General features: G+C 48.5%; 1 protein-coding gene across 1 annotated transcript in view; it reads left to right on the forward strand.

The window, feature by feature from the left end:
* The first annotated feature begins 2,980 nt into the window (after nt 1-2,980).
* coro7 (coronin 7) overlaps nt 2,981-14,558 on the forward strand; it is a 186,517-nt gene continuing 174,939 nt past the window's right edge. The window contains exon 1 of the mRNA XM_072481388.1: nt 2,981-3,141. Within this exon, the coding sequence (XP_072337489.1) occupies nt 3,082-3,141 (60 nt within the window). The 5' untranslated portion in view covers nt 2,981-3,081. The remainder of the gene's footprint in view (nt 3,142-14,558) is intronic.

Here is a 14,558-nt window from a genome sequence, read left to right on the forward strand (position 1 = left end):
CCAACATAGATGAGGTGGGCCAAATTACCTGTTTCTATGATGTAAATTCCATGTAAAGCTGTAGGCAGGGAATACAAACACTATACTGCATTTCACATCCTTAGGACATGACTTCCAAGGAATTCATATGAATCATGCTCTGCCCCCCTCCACCTGCCACACAGTCTCTGACACTCCCCTCATTCCTCTGCAGACTCACTCTCCCCCTCACACACTCACCCCACCACCCCTCACTTTCCACCACACCCTCACCCTCATTCACCGACAAACTGTCTCGCTTCTCCTCCCAACATGCCCCCTCCCCCAACACACTTCCCCTCACACTCTTCTCCCTCTACAACTCTTTCCCTCACCCCCATAATCTCCCCTTACACTCCCCCACCCCTCATGCTGAGTCCTCAGCCCCCACTCTTCCCAACCCAACACTTTCTCTCCCTCACCCCCTCAGTCTCCCCCAACTCTCAATCTTCCCCACCCTTTCTCCTACCACCATCCATGCTCTCTCCCCACCCCCCACAGTCACTCTCCTCCATCCAAGAGCCCTTTTCGTCCACCCCCTCACCCCCTGTCCTCCCACCCCTGTGTGGTAATCACCACTGTTGTACATATTAGAAGATGTGTGGTAAGACCCTGTACTACAGGGGTAGTCTCTGCCTGCTGGCTCCGCCCAGTAGGCGGAGTATAAATATGTGTGCTCCCTGTACAGCAGCCATTTCGCCAGCTGCTGTAGGAGGCCACACATCTTAAAGTAATAAAGCCTCAGTTGTATTCAACTCTCATCTCTGTGCAATTGATCGTGCATCACCCTGCACTCTCTCTCCTTCCAACCACACCTTCTCCACACAGCTCTCACAATATTTCTGCCCCACCCTCTCTCTCCACCCAATCCTCGCTCTCTCCTCCCAACCACACCATCTCCACACAACCCTCACAATATTTCCGCCCCACCCTCTCTCTCCACCCAATCTTCGCTCTCTTCGCCCACGCACTGTCTCGTTTTTTTTAAATTTAGAGTGCCCAATTCATTTTTTCCAATTAGAGGGCAATTTAGCATGGCCAATCCACCTACCCTGCACATCTTTTGGTTTGTGGGGGCGAAACCCACGCAAACACGAGGGGAATGTGCAAACTCCACACGGACAGTGACCCAGAGCCGGGATTTAACCTGGGACCTCGGTGCCGGAAGGCAACCGTGCTAACCACTTGCGCCACCATGCTGCCCTTCACGCACTTTCCCTACCCCCCATACGCATCTCTCCACATTCTTTCTCTGCCCCACTCCTCCCCCCCACATACACTCTGTCCCCTTCATTCCCTCTCCCCCACAGTCGCCTTCCACCCCCAACATTCTCTCTCTCCCCACCCCAATACACACTCATCCCCTCACAATCACTTTCTCTTCCCTTCACAATCTCTCTCGCCACCCCCCATATTCTCTTCATCCACCGAACACTCTCCCCCAAAACCCCTCGCTCTCTACCTGAACCCACCCTCTATCTCTCCCACCACCATGCAATCTTTCCCACATTCTCTCTCTCTCTGCAGCCCCCTCACTCTAATCCTGCACCCTCTCACTCACTCCCTCCCCCACCCGCCCTCAACCCCCCACCCTGCACTCTCACACACAGTCTCCAGTAACTCACTTTGACGCCGATGGGCTCCGCTCGAGTTGCCTCGCGTAACACTCCGGCTGCCTTGCACTGTGGGCCCTTGAATGTACCTTCAAAACTTACCTTCCCATTCTGCTGCTTTCCAACATTTAAAAAATAAAAGTCACTTGATGTTTGGCAGGCGCATTGTGTTGGACAGGCCTGCATACTGGTGCGCTCAGGCAGCATCACACCACTGCTGTAGCCATGAAACATGCTATATTAATGCAATCTTGATTCCTTTTTTTCTTTCTTAACCTTTTCCGGCCGCTGTCCTCAGATTCTTTTGACTCATGCAAGTTAAAAATAGTTTTCCTGCTTTTTAACTATCGTCTTAACACAGGAAGAGTGAGGGTTGTGGTTTGCAGAGCAGCTACAGGAGGACTCTCAGGGCTGCTGCAGAATATTTGGTGTCCTCAGCAAACCTTTAGCCTTGTACACCCCCCCCCCCCCCCCACCCCATCACCACCACCACCCCCCAACTCTGAAACCTCTCGTGGAAGCTACCTGCTGTGGCCACTGACACTGCTATGTTTTAAAGTTTCCAAAGACCTTTGCGCAGATATTGGAGCAGCAACTACTGCTTCATTATTCCATCCAGGAAAGCACAGAAGATTCTCCGAGGATGAAGGTCTCAATCTATTGGTCCTGTCAAGACCGATGCACAGGCATACTAGACAGTTGCCTCGAGAAACAAAATTTGGGGGGTGGGGGGCAAAAAAACTGAATGAACTATTCATAAAACTACATTAGTAAACAAACTGGTTTCAGCAGTGGGAACAAAAGCTGCAGGTTTACTGTGATATACATCCACAAACACTAACATATATATAGATTTCTGCCTCACAGTGCCAATGGGTAGAGACTGAAGACCAAGGTTTTGCAGTATATCTGCTGAGGTTGTAAAGGTGAGATCATTTTTTTTGTGAGGGTGAGGCCCACACAGACAGAGGAAGAATGTTGTGCTATTGTCATTTCTGGTTCCAGATTGGGCAGCATGGTGTGCAGTGGGTTAGCAGTGCAGCCTCACGGCTCCGAGGTCCCAGGTTCGATCCCGGCTCTGGGTCACTGTCCGTGTGGAGTTTGCACGTTCGCCCCGTGTTTGCGTGGGTTTCGCCCCCACAACCCAAAGATGTGCAGGGTAGGTGGATTGGCCACGCTAAATTGCCCCTTAATTGGAAAAATTGAATCGGGTACTCTAAATTTATTAAGAAAAAAATTGGTGGGTGGGGCTTCCTAATGGTAGGCGGGGCTTCAGCTTGAATGGGGGACGAGTCCACTGGGGGGGGGGGGGGGGGGGGTTCGAGGCGTTGCCTGGATTTCCCCCTCCCCCAGGCCGCGGTAATGGGGCGGGCCGGAGGATATTCCAGTCGCTCGCGGCCCCTCGGCAGGTGGAGCAATCGCTGGTCGAGTGGTTGGCAGAGCGGGAGCAATGAACCGCTTCCGAGGCTCGAAATTCAGGAATACGGCGCCGCGGCTCCCGGGGCGGGCGGTGAGTACCGGGTTCAGTAGGCCCGGAGGAACAGCTGGCGAGAGGGACGGGGTCCGGCCCACGCCCTCAAATCCTGGGCTCGGGGCCCGCTGCCGGCCCCCCTCCTTTCCCCGGGGGCTGTGGGTAACGGATTCTCCCGGGGCCCGCTCCCCGGGGCCCGGCCCTGCCCCCCCCCCCCCCCCCCCCGAGGCCCAGTTGCTGCGGAAGCCACCGTTTCCTGTGAGGAAGTTGCAGTGAAGAGTGAGGGAGGTGGCTCTAGTTTTGCCTCTGCCTTCCGGGGCTTCGGCTCCAATCCTGTTCCAGGTTGGACAGCACTCCAGCCTCCTCACACTTGCATATTTGTAGCGCCTTTTTAATCCTCGGGACATCCCTACTCGCTTGGAAATTGATAATGCCCTTTTGAATTATGGTCACTGTAACAATGTAAGGAAGGAGGCGGTCAATTCGTGTATGATAAGATCAGGCAGTGTGATAATGACCAGATCATCTGTTTTTGTGTTGTTAATTATGGATTAATATTGGCTGGGACAACAGCCTTTGGCTGCCTCTGTGCTGTGGGATCTTTTGCAACCAGCAGAGAGGTCAGGCAGGGCTCCAGGTTCAATGTTTCAGTCGAAAGACTGCATCTTTGACAGTGTAGCACTCAGTGCTGTCCCTCTGGCATGTAGGATTAATGTTGGATTGGAGTGGTGGACACCCTGTGCAACTCCAAGTGCTTCACGCAGTCCTTCATTTACTGGTTAAAATACAATGACTCCTATCATATAGGGAGATGGAGCAGGCATCCTGTGTTAGCAATGTCCAGTTTAAAAAAAATTTAGAGTATCCAATTCATTTTTTCCAATTAAGGGGAAATTTAGTGTGGCCACATCAATTTAGCGTGACCTACCTTGCACATCAGAGGCGAAACCCACGCAGACACGGGATGGAATGTGCAAACTCCACACAGACAGAGCTGGAATCGAATCTGGGACCTCGGCGCCGTGCGGCAGCAATGCTAACCACTGTGCCACCATGCTGCCCCAGCAATGCCCAGTTAACAGCCTTGAGTTGATGCTTGTTGAGTGCATAACACTTGGACATTGTGTGATCCTTGGTCTATCTGTTAAAATTTCCAGATGACTGGGGCTATATTGGATACTGATGGGGGCAGGCTTCATAGAATCATAGAATTTACAGTGCAGAAGGAGGCCGTTTGGCCCTCGGAAAGAGCACCCTACTTAAGCCCACGCCTCCACCCTATCCCTGTAACCAAGTAACCTCACCTAAACATTTGGACACTGAGGGACACTTTTTAGCATGGCCAATCCATCTAACCTGCACATCTTTGGATCGTGGGAGGAAACCGGAGCACCCGGAGGAAACCCATGCAGACACGGGGAGAAAGTGCAAACTCCACACAGACAGTCACCCGAGGCCGGAATTGAACCCGGGTCCCTGGAGCTATGAGGCAGCAGTGCTAACCACTACTGCCCATACCATTGTGTGGAATCTCACCATCTCTCACAGTGATACCGGGGGATTGCACAAAACAATACCGTGACTGTTATAGATGTAACAATCAAATGGTCAGTGCAGACTCAATGGGTTGAATGGCCTCCTTCTGCACTGTAGGGATTCTATGAATCCTGAGAGTTCGGCACTGCCTTGGAAGAGAGCAGAAGGTGTGCTGCTGGCCAAGGAGATAAAGTTCTTGGGCTACAGGATCAGAGCCAAAATAACTATCTTTTCAATCTATTCTCCCTGTCTTAACATTTAAGAAGTCAGAAAGCGGGCTTGGGAGAAATAAACCGAGAATTATTATTTACATAAAAGTTGCAATATTTGAAAGTAATTTGTTGGTGTGAAGTGCTTTAGACATGAGATGATGACGTTATATAAATGTGGAGAGCCCTTGAAACTGTGACAACCGTAGTGGGTCAGATCTCAAACACTAATGAGTCAGAGTACAGGAGGGATATAGAGAACCTGGTGACGTGGTGTAACGACAACGATCTCTCTCTCAATGTCGGCAAAACTAAGGAGCGGATCATTGACTTCCGGAAGCAAAGTATTGTAACACCCCTGCCAGCATCAATAGTGGCGAGGTGGAGATGGTTGACAGCTCCAAATTCCTAGGTGTGCACATCACCAACAAACTGTCCTGGTCCACCCACACCAACACTATGACCAAGAAAGCACAACAGCGCCTATACTTCCTCAGGAAACTAAGGAAATTTGGCATGTCCACATTGACTCTTTATCAATTTTTACAGATGCACCATAGAAAGCATCCTATCTGGCTGCATCACAGCCTGGTATGGCAACTGCTCGACTCATGACCATAAGAAACTACAGAGTCGTGAACACAGCCCAGTCCCTCACGCAAACCTGCCTCCTATCCATTGACTCTGTCTACATCCCCAGCTGTCTTGGGAAAGCGGGCAGCATAATCAAAGACCCCCTCCCACCTGGGTTATTCTCTCTTCCAACCTCTTCCATCGGGCAGGAGATACGAAAGTCTGAGAACACACACAAACAGTTTCTTCTCCGCTGTTACCAGACTCCTGAATGACCCTCTATGGACTGAACTGACCTCTTCATGCATATTTTCTACTGGGTTGTACTATACTCCGTATGCTTCACCCCGATGACTGTGTCTATGTATTTACATTGTTTATTTATGTATGTCCTATAATTTTCATGTATGGAACGATCTGCCTGGACTGTACGCAGAACAATATTGTTCACTATACCCAGGTACACATGATAGATCGAACCAATCAATCAAAAAGGCGAAGGCTCCAAAGAGAAGAGCAAGTGCTGAATGTACAGTTTGTGAAGTGACCCGTTAACTGGTGACTCAACATTGATTTCAACATTTTATTGGAACTGGTCCAGTCACATGTTTGCAAGTATGAGGGTTGGTCTCATGTGTTATTCAAGATTTTGCATTTGCATTAGTAAAGAGTTACATTCAAACAATAGTGATAGATTAAAAATATATGAATGGATATTAGTTTCTGGTTCTGTTCTTTTGCATTAATTTGTGACTTACTTTGCTGATAAAGTACATCAGAGTCATTATAAATGTATTGTATCGGTGCAGCAGGAGGGCTTTATCTCTCATCTCCCTCCAGCCTCCATGCACAAGCTCAAGGGATCTACTGCAGGGTGAGTTTAAATCTTGCAGTAGATCAGAATGACATTCTTTATTCAAATGGCGACAGGGGGAGAATTCACAGGTGCTTGTAAGTAAACATTTTTTCTGAGCCAGATTGTGTAGTCAGTAGGCAATGTTTGAATCTAATTGTTCTGAGTAGTAGCTCTTACAAATGCTGGACTTACCTTGAATTAAAAGGAGATCTAGTAAGTGGAGTAATTTGGAGAGGGGTATCTGAACTCGTACATGTCTCCAGGCATGTGACTTGGTTGCCATGGTGACAGGCCCATCCAAAACTTACTGAGAATAAGGTACAAGTTTTAAACACCTTGACAAAAAGGTGAAATCAGCTGGCTTTCTTGCGAACAGACTCTGAGTCAGTCAGTCAGACGGTGAGATTTGGGGAAGAAGATCCACATCAGATTCTGCGATGCCAAGCAGAAAGAAAGAGCTTGAGTTAATCATCAAGCAGGGTGATGGAGAGGATGGATTTCTGGTTTGGAGACATGAGGCTTAAGGAATCGCCAGAGGGTGCCTTGCTATTTTCAATGTGATTGACTCTCAAATGCCCTTTGAAATGGACTAACATGCCACTCAGTTGTACCAAACTACAACAGAAAATTCAATAAGGAATGATATTAGACTGACCACCCAGCATCAACCTGGAACCAGAATTTTAAATTTTTTTTAGAGTACCCAATTAAGGGGCAATTTAGCGTGGCCAATCCACCTACCCTGCACATCTTTGGGTTGTGGGGGCGAAACCCACGCAAACACGGGGAGACTGTGCAAACTCCATACAGACAGTGACCCAGAGCCGGGATCGAACCTGGGACCTCGGAGCTGTGAGGCTGCAATGCTAACCACTGCGCACCATGCTGCCCATTCTGGAACCAGAAATGACAATAGCACAACCAGCACGGTTGTCCCTGCAAAGTTTTCATGCCAACACCTGGGGGCTTATGCAAAATTGTGAGAGCTGTTTCATCGACTAGTGAATCAACAGCCTGACCTCTCACTAACAGAATCAAACCTTACAGACAATGTCCCAGGTGCCACTACCGCCACCCCTGGGAATCTCCAGACCCACCAGATGTGATGGCACTTAGCAACATAGGCTGTCTTTTCAACCCTTCCTACCTGCTGAAATGAAATGAAATGAAAATCGCTTATTGTCACAAGTAGGCTTCAAATGAAGTTACTGTGAATAGCCCCTAGGCGCCACATTCCGGCGCCTGTTCGGGGAGGCTGTTACGGGAATCGAACCGTGCTGCTGGCCTGCCTCGGTCTGTTTTCAAAGCCAGCGATTTAGCCCTGTGCTAAACAGCCCTGAATGCTCTGCCATTCAGTACAATCACAGCTGATCTGGTTAGGGTCTCAACTGCAATTACTGGTCCCCCCCCCCCCCCCCCCCCCCCGCGCCCCAAAAAATAACCTTTGACTCCCTTGTCTATAAAATATCTGTCCACTTCTGCTTTGAAGAACTTCAATGGCCAAGCCTCCACTGCTTTGTGAGGAATGCCAATCACCCTCTGAGAGATTAAATAATGTTAGACCTCTGTGTCTCCTTTTAAAACAAAAACTGGTATACAGTCAGGAGGTATTGCCCTGGGAATCCTCAACATTGACTCTGGATCCCATGAAGTCTCATGGCACCAAGTCAAATGTGGGCTAGGAAACCTCCAGCTTATTACTTCCTACCTTGCCTCCCCATAGCTAATGAATTAGTACTCCATCTAGAACACAATTGGACTGAAGGTGGAAAGAGCATTGGAGGACATAGTTACTAGACTGGGCCTGTGGCAAGTGATGAAAGAACCAACTAGAAGAAAAAACTACTTGGAACCATAACAGTGCAGAAGGAGACCATTCGGCCATTGAATCTGCACCGACTATCTGAGAGAGCACCCTAGCCGGGCCCACTGCCCCGCCATAACCCTGTAACCCCATAGCCCCACCTAACCTGCACCTCTCTGGACTGTGGGAAAAAACCAGAACACCCGGAGGAACCCATGCAGAAACTGGGAGAAAGTGAAAACTCCACACAGACTGTTACCCAAAGCTGGAATTGAACCTGGGTCCCTGGCGTTATGAGGCAGCAGTGCTAACCGCTGACTGCTGCCGGGGTGATCCCGTTCCCATTAGATAATCTATTGAAGTGACCACACGGTCCTTGTGGAGACAAAGCCCTGTCTTGACATTGAGGACCCCCTCAATTGTGTTGTGTGGCGCCGCCACTGTGCTAAATGGAATAAATTTCAAATCGGTCTTGCATCCATGAGGCGCTGTGGGCCCTCAGCAGCAGCAGAATTGTACTCGCCACAATCTGTAACCTCCTGGTTGGCGTATCTCTCACTCTACCATTATCATCAAGCTGGAGGATCAACCCTGGTTCAATGAAGAGTGCAGGAGGTCATCCCAGGAGCAGTAGATTTAGATTTGTCATGTGTACAGAGATACGGTGAATAGTAATGTTCTGTATATAGTCCAGAAAGATTGTTCCAAATATGAAAAACAGGGCACATGATAAGAATTATAGAATCATAGAATTTACTGTGCAGAAGGAGGCCATTTGGCCCATTGACTCTGCACCGGCCCTTGGAAAGAGCACCCTATTTAAGCCTACACCACCTCCCTATCCCCGTAACCCCACCTAACCTTTTTGGAAACTAAGGGGCAATTTAGCACTGTCAATCCATCTAACCTGCACATCTTTGGACTGTGGGAGGAAACCGGAGCATCCGGAGAAAACCCACACCGACCCGGAGAGGAAGTGCAAACTCCACACACAGTCACCTGAGGCTGGAATTGACCCTGGGTCACTGGAGCTATGAGACAGCAGTGCTAGCCACCGTGCCGCCCACAATGTAAATACATGGACATTGGGTGAATCATACAGAGTGTAGTGCTACAAAGTAGAGAAGGTGCGTGGAGAGATCAGTTCAGTCAATAAGAGGGTAATTCAGGAGTCTGGTAACGGCAGGGAAGGAGCTGTTTTTGAATCTGTTAGTGCGTATTTTTAGACTTTAGACTTTTGTATCATTTGCTCGATGGAAGAAAGAATAATCTGGGTGGGAGGGGTCTTTGATTATTCAAAAACAAAATTATTTGTTCAATGGATGTGGATGTTGTTGATTGGGCCAGCATTTATTGCCCATCCTTGAGGGCATTTAAGAATCAACCATTTTGCTGTGGATCTGGAATCACATGTAGGCCAGACCAGGTAAAGACGACAGATTTCCTTTCCTAAAGGGCATTAGTTTTTTTTTAACCATTTTTAGAGTACCCAATTATTTTTTTTTCAATTAAGGGGCAATTTAGCGTGGCCAATCCATCTACCCTGCACATTTTGAGGTTGTGGGGGTGAAACCCACGCAGACACGGGGGAGAATGTGCAAACTCCACACGGACAGTGACCCAGGGCTGGGATTCGAACCCAGGTCCTCGGCGCCGTAGTCCCAGTGCTAACCACTGCTCCACCGTGCCACCCTTCCTAAAGGACATTAGTGAACCAAATGAACTTTTACGACATGGTCGTCTGTTTCCAGATTGTTTTATTGAATTCAAATTTCACCATCTGCCATTGGTGGGATTCAAACCCGGGTCCCCAGAGCATTATCCTGGGTCTCTGGATGGGAAAAGGGTTTGCATGATGGACTGGGCTGTGTTTGCGACACTCTGGAGTTTCTTGTGGTCTTGGGCTGAGCAGTTGCCATACCAAACTGTAATGCAGCCAGATAGGATGCTTTCTATGGTGCATCTGTGAAAATTGGTAAGAGTCAATGTGGACATGCCGAATTTCCTGAGGAAGTACGGGCGCTGTTTTGCTTTAGCGTCGATGTGTGTGGAGCAGGACAGATTGTTGGTGATGTCCACACTGAGGAATTTGAAGCTGTCAGCCATCTCTACCTCGGCACCATTGCTGTAGACGGGTGTGTATGATACTTTGCTTCCTGAAGTCAATGCCCAGCTCCTTAGTTTTGCTGACATTGAGGGAGAGTTTGTTGTTGTTGCACCATGTCACTGGGTCCTCCCTCCCTCCTGTACTCTGACTCGAGATCCGACCCAATACGGTTGTGTTGTCAGCAAACATGTAGATGGGGTTGGAGATGAATTTTGCCACATAGTCGTGTGTGTCTAGGGAGTTTAGTAGGGACTAAGTACGCAGCCTTGCGGGGCCCCGGTACTGAGGACTATTGTGAGGAAGGTGTTGCTGCTTATCCTTACTGATTGTGATCTATGGTCAGAAAGTCGAGGATCCAGTTGCAGAAGTAGGAGCTAAGTCTTAGGTTTTGGTATGAGTTTGGCTGGGATTATGATGTTCAAGGCGGAGCTGTAGACGATGAATAGCAGTCCTTGTTGTCGAGATGCTCCAGGGATTAGTGTAGGGCTAGGGAGATTGTGTCCGCTGTGCACCGGTAGTGGCGGCATGCGAATTACAGTGGATCAAGAATTCTGGGAATATGGAGTTGATGTGTCTCATGACCAACCTCTCGAAGCACTTCATGATGATAGATGTCAGGGCCACCGGACGGTAGTTGTTGAGGCACGTTGCCTGCTTCTTCTTTGGCACTAGTATGATGTTGATCTTGAAGCAGGTGGGAAACTGGGAGCGGAATAGGGAGAAGTTGAAGATGTCCGCGAACACACCCGCCGGTTGGTCCGTGCAGGATCTGAGTGCACAACCAGAAACAACGTCAAGACCCGTTATTTTCCAAGGGTTCACTTTCAAGAAGGCTGATCTAACTTCTGAGGCTATAGGTATGGGTGTGTCAGAGCTTGTTGGGGCAGTTGACAATGGTTTGTTGGTTTCCTACTCGAACCGAGCATAGAATGGATTGAGTCTCCTACTCGAACCGAGCATAGAATGGATTGAGTCTATCAGTGAGGGGTGCTTGTTGCGGGAGATCCTACTTGGGCTTTGCTTTGTAGCCCGTTATATTGTTTAAGCCTTGCCACAACTGGCTAGAGTCCGTGTCGTTAGTCTGTGACTCTAGCTTAGTTGATGTATTGTCTCTTGGCGTCCTGATGGCTTTGTGGAGAGCATACCTGTATTTCCTGTATAGGACAGGGTCACCTGTCTTGACCACCTCAGAGCTGACTTTCAGTAGGGAGTGAATCTCCCGGTTAAACCATGGTTTCTGGTTGGGGATGGGGAGTGCATGTATGCACACAGTATCTGCAGACCTGAAGTGAAGCAACAAAACCTAAGAACTACTTGCATGCCAAACAGCAGAAGCAGCATTCGATAAACAAAGCTAAGTGATCCCACAACCAACTGACAGACCTTTTGACAAAAATCATCCAGACTCAAAACGTTGGCCCCTGTCGGTTTCCACAGATGCTGTCAGACCTGCTGAGATTGTCCAGTATTTTCTGTTTTTTGTTTTGGATTCCAGCATCCGCAGTAATTTGCTTTTATGAACAGACCAGTTCAAAACTCTGCAGTCCCGCTACATCTACTCCTGAACGGTGGTGGACAAACTAACTGGAGGAAAAGGCTTCACAAATATCCCCATCCTCTAAGTGCGAAAGACCAGGCTGAAGCATTTGCATCAAGAGACCTGAGTAAATCTGGATTCCATGAGAATCTGTTTATAATCATGCATAGCACAAAAGATGGCTGTGGTTGTTGCAGGTCAATAATATCAGTCCCAGGGCATCACTGCAGGGGTCCCTCAGCATGGTGTCCTAAGCGAATAACCATCTTCAGCTGCTTCATCCCTCCATCATAAGGTTGAAGTGGGGTTGTCTCTTGATCATAGAATCATAGAATTTACAGTGCAGAGGAATGCCATTTGGCCCATCGAGTCTGCACCAGCCCTTGGAAAGAGCACCCCACTTAAGCCCACATCTTCACCCTATCCACATAACACAGTAACCCCACCTAACCTTTTTGGACAAGGGCAATTTTAGCGTGGCCAATCCACCTAACCTGCACATCTTTGGACTGTGGGAGAAAACCGGAGCACCCGGAGGAAACCCACGCGCACACGGGGAGAACGTGCAGACCCCGCACAGACAGTGACACAAGCCGGGAATCGAACCTGGGACCCTAGAGCTGTGAAACAACAGTGCTAACCACTGTGCTACCGTACCGCCGATGATTGCGCAACGTTCAGTACCATTCGCATGATTCAGGTACTGAAGCAGCCGAGTCCATATGCAGCTGGACATGGACAACATTCCGGCTTGGGCTGACAAATGACAAGTTACACTCCCACCAGACAAGTGCCAGGTGATGACCATTTCCTCTCGACATTCAGTGGCATCACAATCACTGAATTCCCCCACTAACAACATTTGGGGGAGGGGTTGCCGTCATATAAATACTGTGGCTACAAGAGCAGGCAGATGTTGGGAATTAAGGAGAGTAACCCATCTCCTGACTCTCAAAAGACCAAGTCCCAAATGTGATGGAATACATTCCACCTGCCTGGATGGGTGCAGTTGCAACAACACTCAAGAAGCTGGACATCCCCCAGGCACAGCAACCTGCTTGATTGGCACTCCCTCCACCACCGCATCGTGGCAGCAGTATGTACAATCTACAAGATACAACACAGAATCTCACCACAATTCCTCCAACGACTCCTTCCAAACCTGTGACCTCTATCACCAAGAAGGACAAGGGCAGCAGAGGCATGGGAACAACACCATCTGCAATTTTCCCTCGAAGCATTACACCGCCCTGACATAGAACCAAATTGCTCTTTCTTCACCGGGTCAGATTCTTGGCACCCTCTAACAGAACTGTGGGTGTATCTACCTACATCATATGGACTGCAGTGGTTCAAGAAATCAGCTCACCACCAACTTCTTGAGGTCAAGTAAGAGTGGGAAACAAATGCTGGCCAAGCCAGTGACACGCCACAATTTTGTGTACCCAATTCATATTTTCCAATTAAGGGGCAATTTAGCGCAGCCAATCCACCTACCCTGTGCATCTTTGGGTTGTGGGGGTGAGACCTACGCAGACACGGGGAGAATGTGTAAACTCCACTTAGGTTCACAGTGCCTTGAGGCAGCCGTGCTAACCACTGTGTCACCGTGCTGCCCTTTTATGAGGATTATAACAACTGTTGACATAAATACTCCGGCCTGCCTGATTCTTAATCAACACACAGTTGGATCAGTTTCAGGCGTTGGCCATTTCTCTGACCGCTGTGGCTCTTTAGGGCAGCATGGTGGTGCAGTGGTTAGCACTGCTGCCTCACGGCGCCGAGGTCCCAGGTTCGATCCCGTCTCTGGGTCACCGTCCGTGTGGCGATTGCACAATCCCCCCGTGTTTATGTGGGTTTCGCCCCCACAACCCAAAGATGCGCAGGCTAGGTGGATTGGCCACGCTAAATTACCCCTTAATTGGAAAAATGAATTGGGTACTCTAAATTTTTTTTTTTAAAGCTGTGGTTCTCTGGGTAATTCACTTACTGAATCTGAATATCGTGGACTCAAACCCTGCCCCAGGGACTTGAGCTCATCATCATTCCCAGTACAGTGCCGAGGAAGTGCGTTACTGTCTTTCAGACAAGATGTTAACTTCAGGCCTTGTCTGCCCCCCTCTGATAGCACTGGAGGAAGAGCAGAGGAATTATATTCCTTTGGCCGATTTCTATCCATCAAGCAATATTATAGATATTAGTAAAATATTTTTTTAAAATTTAGAATACCCAATGTTTTTTTTCCAATTAAGGGGCAATTTAGCGTGGCCAATTCACCTACCCTGCACATCTTTTGGTTTTGTGGGGGCAAAACCCACACAAACACTGGGAGAATGTGCGAACTCCACACGGCCAGTGACCCAGAGACAGGATCGACCCTGGGACCTCAGCGCTGTGAGGCAGCAATGCTAACCACTGTGCCACCGTGCTGCCCCTACTAGTAAAATATTATAAAATCACGTCATTATCATGTTGCTGTTTATGGGAGCTTACTAAATATAAATTAGCTGCCTCATTTTCTACACCGAAGAAACAGTGATTCTTTAAATAAAGGGACCGGGGCAGTAAGGAGCGTTGGTCCTAAGACACTATGCAAATACGGTCTTTCTTTTAATATCTGCATCTTCTTTATAATGCATCTGAAGTCCTTTTTGAAATGTGACAAACCAAATTTCACACATTAACTTAGGACAGTTGAAGGGGATGTGATTGATTATAAGATTTGTTTTCTAAATTTGGCGAGGCTAGATTTGGAAAAAACCTTGTAATGTGTCAAGTGAGTTTGGGAGTGTAAGAGTAGGGTCTGTGGCGATGTTTAGTTGATATGGTATTTC

The sequence above is a fragment of the Scyliorhinus torazame genome, chromosome 17 (genome assembly GCF_047496885.1).
Source record: "Scyliorhinus torazame isolate Kashiwa2021f chromosome 17, sScyTor2.1, whole genome shotgun sequence".
Classification (NCBI taxonomy): domain Eukaryota; kingdom Metazoa; phylum Chordata; class Chondrichthyes; order Carcharhiniformes; family Scyliorhinidae; genus Scyliorhinus; species Scyliorhinus torazame.